The sequence below is a fragment of the Cyclopterus lumpus genome, chromosome 7 (assembly GCF_009769545.1).
Source record: "Cyclopterus lumpus isolate fCycLum1 chromosome 7, fCycLum1.pri, whole genome shotgun sequence".
Lineage (NCBI taxonomy): Eukaryota > Metazoa > Chordata > Actinopteri > Perciformes > Cyclopteridae > Cyclopterus > Cyclopterus lumpus.
In genome coordinates this window covers 16,419,545-16,437,433 of record NC_046972.1, presented here as the reverse complement: position 1 = coordinate 16,437,433, position 17,889 = coordinate 16,419,545, and the positions used below count along the sequence as shown (strand labels likewise).

The following is a 17,889-nucleotide window of genomic DNA, read 5'->3' as shown; positions in this document are numbered from 1 at the left end:
CCTTGTGATGAAGCGCTGCAGTGTTATGACAAGCCGCTCAATCAAGTCCATCACCTGTTGGACTCATGCTACGCCTGTTTTCCCAGCAGTAACCCGAGATCAGTCTAGAACTGGGAATATGTTGAATAAATTACTCAATCAATTAAATAATAAAGACAGACATGTAGAACTAAACGTATCAATTATCAAATAAATGTGCAGGTTAAGTTTTTTTATTTTTAACAGTTGTATTATTTATGAATACTGTATTTATTGATGTATTCCTTAACCCATATGTTAATGAAGGGGCATGCTTTGAAGGTTACTTAAGAACTATTGGTTAATTTATTTGTTCACACAAGTTCATATTTCTCATTCCTTGAAGAAATACAATATATAGATAAATAAATGAATAGAGAAATAAAGTGATGAATTCATAGCTAAAATAAAAACAGAAAATTAATTGGTAAATAATTAAATGTCAAAATAAATTAATACAATTTGACCAAATTATTTAATATATTATGTTCATTTATTTGTCTATTTATTATTAATTGATTTACAAATTAATCTGCACATTGATTTGATGATTGAGGCGTTTTGTCTACATTTCTTCATTTATTTATAAAATTGGCAGTTTGTCCTCAGTAGAGACCAGGCCCTCATTCCCAGCACACATTGGCACCAATTAGACAGCACATACAAATGAGTGATTGTGTACAATAAAATGACCTCACATTAAGAAGACAACAAATATTCTTAATGTATTTTAATGGCAGTTAGGATCTAATATGTGATCAGATCATGTTTTGTTTAGTTAACCAGTTTAATCTAAGTACAGATGGAACTTTTTCCTTTAAAACCAGATCTTCCAAAAACAGTTATGAGGCAAAACACACAAAAGCTATGTGGATCCCAAACATGTAGATACTATAGAAGGTTAACAAAATAATCTGTTATATCTCATCACTTTAATGCTAAGCAGTTAGCTGAAATACAAGATTCTTTATCAGCTTCAAACTAAACTGCACCTGTAACCTTAAGCGGCACATTTCCTGAGTAGACTCCACCCTTTCAGATTGTTCCACAAATGGAAAGCGCCCTCCACCTTCCAACATCCCTTCCCACTCCTCTGCATACATGTTTCCATGACAGCAAGGGCGATGAGGGTACAAAAAAGCTGTAGCGCACACACATACATATGTATGGAAACTCTTAGTTACAGAGACGACAGGGCAAAGCATTGTTTTTACATGGAGACCAGCAAAGCACTTTGTTACAGGAAATTAGGTCATTTGGATAAAACAATCAAAAAACAAGAGTGCTACTGAAAACTGAACTATAAAATTCAGCAACGCCTGGCCCCTGTTGAGTGAATATCATTGCACAGTTTTGCCCAAGAAAGAGAGAGAAAAAAAACCCACAAAAGTCCTGTATAGTACTTTATGTAGGAATATGGTATTAATTAAGGTTGAGGAGTGACTTCCCAGCCATGATGGGGGTTTGACATTTGCCACAAGCAATGAGGGAATTTTACATGATTCATTTAATTGTCCATTAGGGAGTAGGACACAAGGACAGGAAGTGACTCTACATCCTTTCTCAGATTTGCAAAAACACATATCCATAAAGATTCTTATTCCCACCACATCTGCAACATAAGTCTGACCCCCACAAACATGCTATTGCTCATGTGAGCCAGAGGAGACAGCAGCATCAAGATCAAGAGCAGAACAGAGCTGTAACAGCATTGTTAGAACTGCATTTAGACTATGACATGTGTTAACAATATCTTTATTTCTAGAGTCCCTCCAACAGCATTGCTAAACACTAACGCCGTCAAGCTAACATGTTCACATCTCAATTTAGTGTGTTAGCATGCTAACATTTGCTAATTAAAACTTAAACAAGCTATAAATTATGTTTGAACTAAATCAATGTGAAGGGGGTCACTCATAGTGACGGACCTACAGATAATTGCCAGAATCTACAGCATTGTTTAGCTATCCAACCCGTAACTTTACTGTGTTGGTTCACTCTCACATTATTTTTGAGCTACATTCAGCTAAAAACATTTTTTAAACCAACCGTACAACACATACTCGGCATAAAACTACACACAGATACAGTTGGAGACGTGTTGGTGAATTAAAGAGCCAGATAGAGCTGTAACGACCAAAATCAGAGCTAAAAGAGAGTTCATATTTAACTTCTTCAGGTGGACAGAAACGTGACGCTAAACAAATAATACTGTTGCTCTATGTTATGTCCCCTTCTCGGTCTAGGGGATATGTGGGGGGGACGAACACATGGCAGTCAAAGAATAAGTGAAAAGAAGTCAAAAGTAGGAGTAATGTTTTTAAATAACATTTATTATGATGCGGTGTACACATAACCCAAAAGTTCTACTAAGTGGGAGAGGTTGGGACAGTTGTGGTTGTGCCAAACAAAAGAAATCAAGATAACAGAACTAGGCCTGCCTAACTACCTCTAGAAAAGAAACAAACAAAATGGCTTCACCTGCTTATCTAACAAAGGTCCATCAAAACAATACAGAGGCAGCACCAACCAATAGTCTAATGCTTGAAACACAAAGTATCTACGTGAGTGCACAAATGTACAGGGTACCTCAAACTTACCTACTGTCCTCAACCACCCACCACAAACCTGCACCTCTAACAGTGTCAGTGGGTACATCAAAACAAAAAGACACCCCTGAACTCTTCAGGCTTCCTCCCTTTTAAAACGGGGCCCACTCAGCTGATTGGCTAGCGGGCCTTCTGGAACCCAGGTGCAGCCGGATTGGCCTGTACAGGTGGCAACTGATTGGCACCTGAAAGGAAAACATGGAGGGAGGGGAAAACACACAACACTGACACGTAACACTCTATAACTGTGTAAATATGTGATGTGTAAAAGAGCAACCGTTTGCAAATAGGGTCAGCATATTGTATAAATAAGCTGAAGTCTTTTTTAAATTATTATGCTGCTCTACGTGCTATATAAATAATGTGAAAGCACCAAAACGCTCACTCCGCAGAGAAATGCCTCCAGCAAATGCCTTTAAATGAGTTGTAAGGATGTATGTAGGGTTGTCATGTCACAACTATACAGCCACAGGTAGAAGTGTTGCTACACACTCAGTGAGACCGAGGCTGCAGTGACGCTGAGTCACCTGTACCACGTCATGTCAATCCAACCAAAACGGTGGACCAACCGACCGACATTGCCATCCCTTGAGCCCATGAAAACCTCACACGTGATATTACAACATATATATTATTACCACATGAGGGAAATATCATCATTAATCCACCTGTTCCTGAATGTGCCACTTTAGTCCCGTTAAAGAACTACTCAGTTGCCAGTTGAGAACTTGAATAAAAATAAGTAATCAATGAGAAGCCTCAAGGGAAAACAGTCAACATCCAACATTACTCATCACTTTCAACGAATTAACAGCTTTGTAAAGACTGACGATTTGTTTCCAGAAATAAAAAGTATCCTCAAAACTTCAAAGGTCACACAATAGATGCAGATTCCTCTTTCTCCTGATACTTCTGATATGAAGTCACCATTTTTCTCTCCATGGATAAGACAGAAAACATTAACATGAGGTTTCCCGCTGGCTGTTGTTAAGAGGCTATGTAAGCATATAGATATTTAAACCTCCACCTCGATAAAAACCGGGCACACAGCCAGTTGCTTAGCTAATGGTATGATTTTTATTACAGGACTGAAAGGCAGCGAGGACATGGAACAATAAAAGAACATGCGCGGAACAGAAATGCTATTTTTTTCAGCAACCTCCACAGTCTATGGCGTTTTTGTGAGGGAACTTGGACGTAGCCGGGACATACGTGTCCTTGGGGACCAGCAGGCAGAGCGAGACACACCATATTTCACACAGCTGTGGATACACAGCTGTTTTTCTGGTTCTGCTTGGAGTCACTCGACTATGCTGCCATGCTTTGCTTTCGTTCACTTTCCTTTTTTGCCAGTTCTGGAAGTGCCATCTTAAACCCAGAGCTTGATGACTTAATAGAAATCTTTTGGTTTTGGCCTCAGTGTGTTCTTGCACATGTCAAACCAGGACTGCATTCGATGCGACAGATGGAAAGCTTTTGCTTTAAACACGAAGCTTATATCCAACCAATTTATATAAATGAGGGTAAAGTAAATAATAGATACACCTCTCAGTATGAAGCAAAACAATTCAACAGCACAACAAAAAGATTACAAACATCATTTATTAAAAGAGCTGTTAGACTGCAGCTATACCTAAACAACTGCCAATTGAGTGATGTCCTTTAATTTATGAATAATCATTCAGCACATAAAGAGGCAGCTACACCCTTGAGAGGACCTGTATTGGTAACACTCGTCTGTGACTGCAGGGTTCTTTGCCTCTGCACACATTGTTTTCCAGAATAAAGCTGTCTCTTCCACAGCATTACTACCTGTTACCACCTGAAAACCCACTGATCTTTCACAGCCCATCCTCCTCCCTCTGTGACAACAGGCAGCTGTTACTGTGAAAATCATGATAAATGGGAAAGGGAAAACCGTTCCAATTTCCTTAGTGATACATGCAATTGGATCGACATTTTGGGAAATCCGCTTATGGATTTTGGAAGTGCCCTCTCTTAGATAGCTTTTTGGAGGGAAATATTAGGCTTATTTGATAAAACATTTGCTTTTAGGCGACCCAGTTTTCAATTGCTGGACATCCTTGGGGACGTCCTAGAAGCAGTGATGTGCAGGAAAAAGTCCCATAGAGCAAACGCACCAGCGTTTCCTTTAACCCCGCCTTGCTTCAAAACCTTAGCGTTCTTCTTTTGGGCTTAGGGTAGAGATGAGGATGTGCTTGTGAGAGGTGTGTGTGTGTTTTACCTTAATACAATAAACAAAGAAAAGAAGAAAAACATAAACAATCTGAGAAAGAAAAATGTATCTAGTGTCAAATAATGTCCAAATGTCTCATGCAATAGCAAACGAGCAACTCTATATTAGAAATTAACCAACCATTTTATGGGCTCATGAGCCAAAATGTTTGTGAACAACTGTTTAAGGCATCTTTACTGCTTTAAGGCATCCCTGAAAATAATATACAATAGTTTACATATTAGATACAGACTATAACTGATGTTTTGCAAATAGGCACCACATATGTAGACAAGTCAAGGATGATATATTGTACTTTTTTCTCAAAGGCCCAAAGAGAACATTTTAGCAGCTTTCAGTTACGTGTTGACTTTCACTGCCACCATTGTTTCTTTCTTCCCGCTTTCAGGATATTCAGATCCTCTCTCCTGAGCACACAGAGTGAACTTTGTGTCAGAGGGTCTAGATTGCCCGGTTCAGTTCAGCCAACATGTGAAGAGCATGGCAGCCGACTAGCGAAAATACCATGAGCCGGTTTTATGAATAGTGCCATTTAAAAGGGATTGGTTTCGGTGAAGGCCTTATGATGCCATAGCACTGGCGTCACAGAGAGAGAAGGAAAGAGGGAGCATTCTTTCCAGGCACTGGAGCAGCACTTACAGACTGGTAGACTGGAGTGAAGTGGTGTGGCAACTTTCCATTTCACATACGTCACTTTAAGGTCCAGTTGTTCTCAATGGCTCGGTCCAGTCACAACAGTCAAATTAAAGCTCAGATAAAGCTGGTGATTTTGCACATCTGTCAACACCCACTCAGATGGCTGTGGGAGAATTCTCTCCTCTGATTGTGATGTGTGTGTGTGTGTGTTTTTAATGCCCTCTGAAAATATTTCCACAGGCTCGAGATGGTCTCCATCATCAGCCCTGAAGCTATCAGGCCCGGCTGAGTTCTTCCGGCCATTGGATAGGTGAAACAATAGAAAGCAAGACGCCGGAAAGGTTAAACAGATGATGCATAGTTCCCAGAGCAGTGGACTGCCACAATTGTTCCAGAGGTAGCTCGTTTCTGCATGTTTGTTTCGTTGAGTCTGGGCCTACTCTCAGACTGTTTGTTCAATGAATAATGGGACATGGTGACGGGCACTTAGGAGTAGGGGAACTTTTGTTAGGGAACTTCAAGTTAACAGACAATTTGTACACCAGCAACTTACAGGTTGGGAATCTATAAAGGAAACTTAAAACATTTGAATTGTCCATGTTGAAGCAGCAGTCCTTTTGACATGAGGCCAGCTCCAAAAACACTGGATGTTACACTTCCCATAATGCAACGTAACAGCATCTTTTGTTAAAGCCTTTTCTGTCTGATAAATGCTCATGTCTCCACTGAACTCCACACTCTGTTTTCACAAGCTGAGTAATTCTCCTCAGGGCGAGTAAACTGAACGTCATGAGCAAAATCGTCGGAGTGCCCTTCAATATAACAAAACGATCGCCCTCTTTAAGATAATAGAAATCTTATAGGAATTCTCGCAATTACGTATCTGACAATTGTTTGTGCCAGAGCTTATCAGTATTTGGTTTTTTAAGCTATTTGAAGGGAAGTATCTGTCAGAGCAGTGAGTCTGCATCCTGCATCCCAGAGTAAAGACCTAGCAACTTCCTGCCATTAAAGAGAGGAGAGAGCAAATATTGTTGCCTTACACGGTCAGTTGTTGGCCCCCTCAAAACTGTCAGACAACATAGACGATTCTGAAAAAGATGTTTCTCACTGCCACTGATTATTCTGATGAATCAAAGTCAGCTCATTAAGAGTGAAAGACTATAGGTCGCGAAAGAGGCATCACATAGTAAAAGAAACCAGTTGAGCCATAATAGGCTATCTCCAGTGGTACTGTAATCCTTTGTCGTGGATAACATTTCAGAGTAACTACAGCATTGAATGAACCCTCTATGTGACACATGTAGAGAGCAGGTTGCGTTTAGGAGTGCACTGAGTGTATGATGCCATCTAGTGGTCAGAGAACATACTGCATCATGACCTCCAGTGTCTGAACAAGGATACATCTTCTACACATAATCACACTTTATGTCACTCACATCAGTTTGCAGTGAGTGATTGTAATGACAAAACTAACAAATAAAGACAAAATAAAATCATCATCTAATTTTAATTTTCTAAATTAGAAACAATAGTGCAGTACTCGTTCAAAACAACCCTGTTCCATATGGGCCGAAGGCCTGACCTGTGGTGTTGCTGAATCACCAACAAACTAACTTCACACTGAACACTGAGCTTCCTTGGGTCCTGAGCAAAACACCCACCATGAAATAGTTGGGTCACACACTAAAGTCGTCAGAAGCAGGGAAATACACTGTGGCTCATGGGAAAAAATGCCAGACTACCAGAAGCAGCTTTTATCATGAGCCACGGTAGGCAACTTGACTAAGAACGCCCCAAACAGATATACATTATGTTTAAAAATGCTGAATATTTTTCTTATAATTCTGGCTCATCCGCCACCATGTTGAGAGCTGTTGAAAGGCAACAGCAATGCTCCCAATCTTGCATTTAGCACCTTGAAGTACATTGAACTGAACATTTGAATGCTGGACTTTTACTGTGCAATAGTTTTAGTCTCCTCTTATTTCAGAAATGGGCCCTTTTTACAGCAGCCGCTTTGACGTCATTGCATTGGAAACACAGGTGTAATTAATAACATTAATTATGGCCCTTGTTCCATGTGCCAGGGCCCTGGTATTGCGCTGGCACACTGAATGAGCGTGACACGAAATAGAATAGGACCATAATTAATTTGTGAATTAAACTAAATATGGAGAAGCAGAGTTCCGGTTGTCGTCGTTGTTTTTATTATATATATATATATATATATATATATATATATATATATATATATATATATATATATATCTGGAACAAACTCCCAGAAATCTGGAGGTCAGCTTGAACTCTCACACTTTAAATCAAGACTGAATACTTTTCTGTTTGGTGCAGCCTTTATTCCATCAATCTTACACTTGCTATTTCATTGGCTCTAAAATGACGATTGTATTTAAATGTCCTTTTATAACCGAGTTGTGTTGCACTATTGTAGCGTATTGTATTGTAGCGACCCTGGGTCAGGAAAGCTACGAAACGTTATCTTGCTTATTGCGGTTGATTGGGGGACAGTACACATGCTACTGTGGGCCTTAACCTACGCCAAACAACAGTCAACACCGTTAAACATGCTACTCCAGGCATAACCGTCTGCTCCCGGTCATAGACTCACTCTCAACAGGCTAGTAACACAAACAACAACATCCCACTTCACTCACTCTGCCTATCCTAAATTCGTTCATGTGTCCCACCCACTCACAGCTACACAGGTCATGAGACCTTCACTGACCTCCTGAACTCACTAATTGCCATAAACAATCTTCTTATCTATAACAACGTCTTCCTGTAAACACAATAACTCTTAACATATGTCACTCATTCCTTTACAGTATTATATAAATTTTATATTGCACGTGTTTAACCTGCAGTGGCACGTCAAAAATGGCTGCTGTGTTCAGGGTCTCCGGGACTAACGCATTGAGTTCTTCTGCCATCGCTGCCGATACCGATTACCAGCATTCCCAGTGACAGAGAGGATGAAAAGTAAAGTCAGACGTGTTCAGCGGCCCCAAACCACCCGCGCGCTCAGAAACATCAGTTCAATACACTTCATGGAGGCGCGTGCTTGAATATTAAAGTACCGTGGATTTAGCGAGCTGTGCTCATTTTACTGGCTGTAACGCTGGAGTTGGTATCGAGTCGAGGGGGAGACGCAGCGGAGCGAGTCTGCTTCCAGTTGGACTTCCGGTCGCGTTGACAACGAACTGTACTCGGTCTGCAGAGCACTGTTGTCAAAGTCCATTCATGTTGAGCTTGTGTCCACGCGTGTCCAACTTGCACGTGCCAGTCTCGAGTTCCCATCAATGCGCCCCAATGTGAAGTGGACCTGATGAACGGGTCTTGACATATTAGACATTGATTCTTTGCTTTACAGTTTGATTAAATGTCGTTAAATATAGTTTCATTGGAGCTTTCTACTCAAACTGTTAACAAGAAAGATATATATTGGATCCAAAGCTTCCTTCGTATATACCGACTATGGTTGAGGACAGTGAAATCACAAAAAAATGTATCATAATTAAGACTTATGATCCATATTTAGCCAAATCAAAGTAATCAATAACGTGAGGTTTAAATCATGTGAAACAGATTGATTAGATACTCAAATCAACACAAGAGACATGTTTCCTTTTTTTTTAAATGAGTGTTTTATTGTTTTTATTTTTGTATAAAAAAACCTTTTTGGCCACTTTAGGCAACAATTAGCATGAGAGTAGTTCTCATAACTTTTAGATGAAGTCTAAACGTATTATTCTTTTCAACAATCGCACCCCTTTCACACAGAGAAGCACACAATCACATAGTGTACTGGAGTTAATTTGATGCAGTGGTCCCAAACCTAAGTCTATCAATTGAACGCAGAGGACAAAAGCTCAACAATAGGCAGCTTTCAATAATCACCATTTTAAAAGATGGCACGAGGCAAGTCACGAGAACACACAAAAGGCCCACAATAAATCTAAACCCTCACAATAACTACAGGAGACTGCTTTGTTAAATGTGATGCTTGAGAGCATCATCTAATGAGGTTTGAAACCACTGCTTTGGTGCAACTCGTAAGCAGATTTATATTAGGACAATATAAAAGAAAAGGCAAAGAAATACATTAGACATCTCGTACACGGCAGCCCCGTCCTGTGTTCGCCGAGGAGTCGCCAAAAAGGAACAGCTGTAATTTCAGGCAACCAAACAAAAGACTGACTTTGTGTGAGAAGAGTCAGCAAACTTACGCAGATCAGTATTAATCAGACATTTCTTTTTAAAAAAGACAGGAAATGTTGCATTTACACACACCTCGTTCCAGAATGGCCACATTAATGATTTGCAGTGCAGTAGCTTTTGCGTTCCTACAAGAGGCTCTCCAACACTACTTCTAGCGTTCTTCATGAAATCCTATTTCCTCATGAGGGTGGGGAGAGAAAACACAACAGTGAATTGTAAATCTGTAACATCAGCACCTTTCAGGAATAAAATATGTATCCTCACTAATATACTCCCCCTCCCCCTTTTCATAATACAGTACATACACGTGTACATGCACACACAGATGCATACTCAACTTTTTCTCTCACTTAGACACACTAATGTAAAGTACACACATATTGTACAGATTAAACATAAAATATACAAATTCAGGTTGTTTTCAATCTGTTTCATAAATTAGTAACATCACATAATTTTGTATAACTACTTTCTTTTACTCTTTAAATGCTATTCACTTATGAATTTGACTTCATTCCTTAACCTCTTATTTAATTTTTTTAAAGCAGCAACCTCGGCTCTGTCTTGCACATTGCAAACACACATACAGTACACAAAAACAAGTATTTCCAGGATTGTTAGGTCTATTTTCAACAGATGGCACTATCAGAGGCCTTCATTTGGCTTGATGGCACGTGTTTGCCGCAATGGAAAGTGAGCCAGTGGGTGTCTAAATTACAGGGCTCAACACTAACTTTAAAAGTGGTTGCCAGGCTGGCAACCAGGCATCAGCTTCTGGTTACTGAAACTGGAAATATGGTTGCCATTTTTATATTTGGAGTATAAGATACGATGCAATATGTTTTGGAGCTGCCTGCTCGGATTGCTTTGAGTTAGTGGACTTGAGGTGTCAGGTATCGAGGTGTTGTACATGCTTTGCAGTATATTTCTTGGTCCAGCTCCAGGATGCTGAGATACTTCGCTAAATTGATTTTTCAGGTCCATCTGGTTCTTTATCAGTTTAATCAATTTGCACACTCATTTGTGATGTAGATGGATTAGTCAAACTTTCCACAGTCCATCAACATTGTCTCTAAAAGAGATAACTGTGCACATGCTAGTAAACACACCAACGTACGTGCGGCGTTGTCTGGTTCTGACTAACATAAATAATTGAATATCACTAATTCAACAAATATTAATAAAAAATATGTATTCGTGGGTGCGCGTTTTGCTGTTTGTTGTCCCTATTTTTACAGGTTAAGGTTGCAAATTTCTCAAAATGGTTGCCAATGACAACCTGGCAACCCTTAATGTCGAGCCCTGAAGTTACCAGGTTTTTGCCCGCTGCAAAAAAGGTTTGTGTTTAGTGTTGATAGTGTTATACATCATCAAACAAAAGGCTTATGTCAGCATTCATACGTTGTGTTTTTCTGTTCGCTACATTGGAAATTAACAAAGCCCTACTTGCTGTACTTTCTCATTGAAAAATGACTCCTACACACAAGTGTTTTCATGTTTTTTTTCCATTAAGGCCGCATTCATCACCCCCAACAGAATTACGTACATTGTTGTACTGCATCCATATTACTTCAAGGGAGTGATCTATATGTGCTTTCAGCATCCCCCTACCCTCATGTATTGTAATACTCCACGTAATTCAATGACAGTCACTACAAGAGATTGCAACCTGTAATAATTTTTGATGATAGCAGTAATAAATGTGAAACATGTATTTTTTTTTTTTTTCATCTTGGATGAAGCTATTGTGCAAAATATCTGCAGAGAAGCTAAAACTAAACTTCAGGAGGCAGTGGATGTACTTCTCCCTCCAAGCACAACTCCCGTTGGCACTGCACTTCAGGGAGGCTCTGCTGGGGACCCGAGGGCCTCTCCACTACTTCCTCCGAGCACAGGATCACATTGGCCAAAGACTTGCCTAAACGCTGCCTGCATTTGATCTCTTCAGGCTTATCATCCTTTGACTCCTCCTCTCTTCCTCCTTGTTTCTTTTCTTCTCCTCCTGAATCTTGTTGAGCGTCCTCTGCTCTGGGCAGGGTCTCAAAGGCTCCAGGCTCTATGGGACTGAGCTGATAGTAGAGCAGAGAAGTGGAGTCTTTGATGAGGTCAGAAGGGCTCTCCTCCTGGTTGTCAGTGATGCAGAGGACAGTGGCCCCCGTGGGGAACGGCCCCTGCAGGAGGTCCTGCTCCACACCCGGCACCTCTGCCTGCTCCCCTCCCAAAGCAACAGGCAGGAGGCAGAGGGGCTGCTCCGCGAGACCTCCAGCACCCAGCTCCTGGTGCACCGTCTCCCCCTCGGCCTCCTCCCTCTCCCTCCTCTCCTGCTCCTCCGCGCTCTGCAGGTGCAACACAGCCGTCTCGTTTTCTCGCTCCAGAATGTCCTGCTCTGCCAGCAGATCCTGAACCTCCACCACTGTCTGCACCTCGCTCTCTTCCAGCTCAGATTCCAGGCCAGCGACGGAGGATAGGTCCGGAGAAGTGGGGCAAGTGGAGGAGGGGGAGGACATCTGGTCAGATTCAGCATACTGGTCCCCAGTCCCTTGTATCAGCATCCTCCTTTTCTCCAGGTCCAGCTTCATGATGGTGTGCAGGTAGTGAGTTCTGACACGTAGAGGGTTGAACTCGATGCGGCCCGCTCCGTTGCCGCAGCCGTCCCGAGAGCAGCCACATGGGAATGACATTCGATCCACCTGGGGATAAAAGCCACGGTCATTTCAGTTCCAGTTCTATTTTATTACAATAGGAGAATGCTAGCAGTTCATAAGATAAGTGGAATTGTACTTATATGTGCAAAGGACAAAGACAGATGAGAAAGAATTGCCGAGATAAGAGAGAGAGAATATCTGGTTACTGTGTAATAAGTCGGGTCGAGATGGAAATTTAAAAAAGAGAAAGATCATTCACAAAGTAAAACAGTTAACTTTCTCTAATCTCAAATAACTTTATGATTCTTCTAAGAGGTGTGCAACTATCAACAACATCAACAATACCTGGGTTGTACCTAACAATTATTTGCAATATTTATTTATATATAGCTAGAAAAGCTGGTACATTTGAACCATCAAATGTTTAGCTTTTAAAATGACTTACACTACTATAAGAATAGTTGCTAATTATAATTTTTTTAATTGTATAGCTCTGAACAATAGAGGGAAAGATACATCCTTTATTTTAATATATTCTTTTGAATTTAACACATGAAATATCTGTCTTATTTATTAGTTGTTTATGAACACGTTAAATTATATTTAAACATGGGAACCAATGCAACAATTCAAACCCTTGACAGCCAGCACACAGTCATGCACATAAACATATGCACAAAGAGGTAAAAGCATATTAATATTTTTCTTATCGTCTCATCTCGAAGTCAATGGAGTTTCTTATGGGTTTTTGGTTAATGTTCACTTTTTACCTCTGGTGATTGTATTTCAAGCTTCAGATGTTTTTGCTGAACAAAACGTACATCATAAATATTTATTTTCCACAGAGCTTATTTTCTTCAATAATCTAAAATCTAATGGAAAAATCCCATTGGCTTTTTGTTGAGGGAACCAGCGTGATGCTAACTTCTGGGGTAGTCCGACAAAAATATGTCATCCCTGCAGCAATCTGTCAAGACTGTAATGCACACGCACAGAGGTGGTTTAGGTCACATAGAGATCATTTTGGGGCCCAAACAAGGCCTTTGGAAAAATGAATTCCACATGACTTAAAATTAAAAATGATTAAAGAAAGTCTGGTTATCAGTTCACACATTTGATCCTGGGCAAACTGCACAGCTGCTCTCTTCTTTCTGCACATGCACACAGCCCACAGCCCTTACCTGGCACTTGATGCCAGCCTGGCTGCAGCCACAGTGTCGAGGGTCGCAGTACAAGCGGCAGTCGCAGCCGCATTCCTCCCGCGACAGGCGGATGGTTCGGAGCTCAGCTTTCTCCCGGGCATCGATGCGGGCGATGCCAGATGCTCGCAGGAGGGCTCGGCGGCGCTTTGTGGGCAGCGGCTGAAGGAAGAAGCAGTCGTCCACCTCCACCTCGTCCACGTCAAGGTCCTCATCCGAAACGTCCTCCAGAGTCAGCAGGTCTGCCTGAGCGCACTCCACCGTGCCGTTCCTCGTCAGCTGTGGACGACAGTTAAAGCGTGAGCTCGAGACAACAAGAGACCGAATCCCTATTTAAAGCTCAAGTGCATCATAATTACCCTCAAGACTTCAATTACAGCTTCATCATTTCAGACTAAAACTTTCAGAAAACAAGGAACTGCATTTTGTAACCAGAGCCATCATTTAAAGGGCAGTGGCTGTATTTGGTCTGAAATAAGCATGACTCAAACAAAAATGTGGCTTTTTGGAAATTCTTTTGCATGGTGTCATGTATGCAACAATTAGTCAAATTTAAGAACTGAATCCTTTATCCTGTAATGTATGTACGAGATATATGTCAGATATATCTAGTACAGATATAAAAAGTACAATATGTTCCCTTTCAAATGTAGTAAAGTAGCATAAAATGAAAATACTCTTTGCACTTGGTAAAAGTTACCTTTCACCACTGCAAATAGAGAAGAAAATAAGTAATGTTTATGAGTAATGATTATGGATCTTCTACATGTCAAGTGAAACAGAACACAGGGCTCATTAAAAAAAACGTTATCTTGATCCAATAAAGGGTGTGTGACATTCTGTAAGACATCAAATGCATAAATACAGTGTACAGACACCTTGATCTAATGAAACATACCTTCATCTTGCGGGCGTTGAGCTTCTCTTGGCGCAAGTGCTGGCGTAACGTGTGCCGGTGGCTTGTTTCCTGTTCGCGGGCAAACTCGCCCAGCGTGTAGTGCCTGATGGAGGAGTGGTGACGGGCCATGCCCAGAGAGCTGCCCCCTTGGCTGGGCACGCTGGTGAATCCTTGCCGCCGGGGGAAGTAATACACCGTCACCACATCAAAACGTACTCGCTTTCCCCCCGATGACGGCTTGTGCTGTCTGAGGATGGAGGTGGCTGAAATGGGAAAAATGGGTGTGGGGGGAGACATTTGGGATGCAATGTTACACATGATTAACTAAATTACTTTTGCTAATTAATTGTTTGAGTGGGTTTTAGAGTGTATTGCCTTTAACGTTTGTCTCCTGCTGTTCCTTACGGGTAAATGCAGTGCTGGAAGGGGGGTTGAGGCTGTCACAGCTATCAGCGCTGTCACTGCTGGAAATGTCATCATCTGAGTCTTTAGGTGTGGAGAATGGAGAGCTGTTGTCCACCTCTTCATATCTTCGTTTGAGGCTGAGGGACGAACCTGCCTCCATGGAAACGTGGTGTCTGAGGGCACACAGGCATGAGTGGATTACTGAACGGGCCCACTGGGTACAGGCCCGGGGGCCCATGGTGTCAGGGGGCCCTCTGGCCTTCAACCATAAAATATCACTCAAAAAGACACGCACAAGCCAGGAAGAGACTCAAAATTACCACAAAGAAACATAAAAGCACAACTTATCACAAAGCAACGACTAATAAAAGCGTCAAAATAACCCCAAAGTCAGAAAATGGCCACAAAAAGAGGCAAAATAACTGTTAAGTCTGTCTGTCTCTTATGTAGGAGAGGTGGTTGGGCCTTTTGCATGTCTGTACCCAGGGACCAATTGACTCGTATCCACCTACACACAAAGTGCAGTTATTGGTGGATGACTCAAAAGAGAAAGAGTGTATAAAGTGCGTTGGTGCCGGGTCATATTTGCTAATTGAACACCTTGAAAGACAAACTGTTACTGTGCCAGGAAAGCTGTCAACACCAGAAACAAAAAGGTAACATCAGCTGTTCGGGCTCCTTTCATCTGTATTCCAGCACCATCATTTCCTTCCTCTGCCCCCCATCTCACATGAAATCCTACTCTGAAATCATCAGTTCTAGAAACGTCACCATGGCAACTAGGCAAGCATGGTTAACATGCAGACCCTTGAAAAAAATGATCTCACTGGCTTCTTATGCTCTTACTTCTCTTGCATATCGTTCTGCTATGAGCAATGCAGAGGGCGTCTATATAAGTCAATCAGAAAGCTAAGACTGATCGATATTACCGGCAGGTTGAGGTCAAACAAGGTGAATGGAGGGAGCATGTTGGTCAGTGGTCAAACTGCATTTCACAAAGTTTAGTATTTTCAATCCAAATAAATTAAAAATCATAACGACATTCCATAAAGACAGTATGCCCATGCGTCAGCTCATCATATCAGTATCCCCTATGAACAAGGCACTTACAAAGGTAATTACTAGTTTACTATGCAACTCGAAATCTGTATAAAACACATTTTAAATGGGTCTGGGTTAACATGTCACACAGCAACGTGCTGCATCTTCATTCCTAATTAGGACAACTCAAAATTAGGCATTTTCTAAGTTCTCAAAGGAAAAATCCTGAAGCTTAATAGAGAGACAATGTTGGAAAGATGTCACATAGATACATTTCTTAAAGCTGCTCTCAATACAATGAATAATGAAACAAATGCTGCTGCCGTTTGGAACATGTATGAACAAGTAACATAAATTTAAAAAATAAGACGTGATATCTGAAACTAAAACTATGACACTGTGTTTTAATTCATGTGTTGATGCATGGGGTGGATGCTGTAGATGTCTGTGTTGTGCACTGTGCAACATCATTGAAACTGCACACATTCATTTTTAATGTGGATTTTTCATCCATGTTCTTCTTTGGAATTCCTTTTTTCTTTTCTTGTCATATTTCATTTAACACATCTGAAGGGGCTGCAATGTCTTACATGTTCAGTCGAGATGCTATTTATGCTTGTAGCATGAATGTGAACCATTTTCCACCTGGGGACTCCCAACATTAATAGGGCAAACAGAGCACAGGCAGAATTTTGATGGAAGGCTCATTTCCCTTGTGAGAAGCAGACTCCCCCTCCTGCTCCTTTAAGGACTTAGTTGAACGCCTACGGACAACTGTGACTTCGTAGTATAACGTTGTTCGCTGCAGGGATGTGCAGCGTTGGCGAGGTAGTTGGTCAACTGTGTACATGCAGCAACTGACTGCGTTGGGGGAGGTTGGATATGATCAGTCTAATAGGCAACAGCTCAACCGCCCTCTCCAGTTTACCAGCTTCTCTCTCACACACACACACACACACACACAATGGCAAACCGCTAATGAAATACCAAACTCTCTTACCTGGGGCAGAAACAGAGACCCTTATTCCAACCAACTCGGAGGTCGTGTCCCTTTTCAATGTTAGCTGCACATCAATCTTCCAACGCCCTATGAGTTGCTTTTTTTGTGTGTCAAACCCGAGTATCCAGACTGCAACCGATGGTGCAACGGTAACCTAAAGTAATCTGTCCGAAAGCTTGCGTGACTGTCAATTTACAACACTTAAATCGGACTATATGAGGCTATAGTTCGGCTCCATGCTCATTGTTCTGCACACTGGTGTCTCGCGAAGAAAGAAAGCAGGAGCTGTGTGTTAGACCTGCATGTTTTATTTAAATGTTGCATGCCTTTCTATTTAAAAGGACAGACTGCAGAAAGAGGGAACGTCATATGATCAGCTGCGTTTTACTTCCCAACATTTTCCGATGCAACATGAATAATGTAACGGGAGCCTAATGTCGTTATCTTCCTGATAACGAAAAAAAATTGCTTGCGATGGAGAAATCCGCTGACATCTGTGTTCGTTTATCCTTTTTCTCACCGGGGCGGGTTCAGTCGGCGGTGCTTATTTCGCTGTTGTCTCGCATTAACGCGGAATGTGGCTGCTTTTGTTCCACCCCCCCTTTCTTAAGATTCGTGTCAAAATGTTGCAAATGTTGGAACGAGAAGAATCCTTTCTCCCCGTTGCGGTTTCTCCCCGGCCCCGTTTGTTACAATGTAACAATGGAGGAAGAAATTCTTCCCTGTAGCCGTATATATACTTATTGTGACATCACAGGCATGCCCTACACCGGAGCATGCTGGGAAATGAAGTGATTTCTTTTTTTCCGCTTCTTTGTTCATATTGCTCAGAAATAGACGTGCACAATTCGCAAGCATCTTGATACATATGGCATTTAACATAAGCCTGACTTATTGTTGTGTTAAAGCTACCGTTTCCATGGCAACACAAGTACATGT

General features: G+C 41.3%; 1 protein-coding gene across 2 annotated transcripts; it reads right to left on the bottom strand.

Moving 5' to 3' along the window:
* Positions 1-9,231: 9,231 nt before the first annotated feature.
* On the bottom strand, positions 9,232-17,841 carry csrnp2 (cysteine-serine-rich nuclear protein 2). Of its 2 annotated transcripts, XM_034538300.1 has the most exons (5): positions 16,951-17,841; positions 14,910-15,082; positions 14,505-14,767; positions 13,589-13,885; positions 9,232-12,452 (listed from the first exon to the last, which is right to left on the bottom strand). In XM_034538300.1, exons 2-5 carry the CDS (start codon positions 15,067-15,069, stop codon positions 11,538-11,540), a joined length of 1,635 nt encoding a protein of 544 aa, XP_034394191.1. In that variant the 5' UTR covers positions 15,070-15,082; positions 16,951-17,841; the 3' UTR covers positions 9,232-11,537. The 2 variants fall into 2 exon arrangements, with proteins under 2 accessions (XP_034394191.1, XP_034394190.1); XM_034538299.1 differs by lacking the exon at positions 16,951-17,841 and having other exon boundaries at positions 14,880-15,089.
* Between the last annotated feature and the right edge of the window lie 48 nt (positions 17,842-17,889).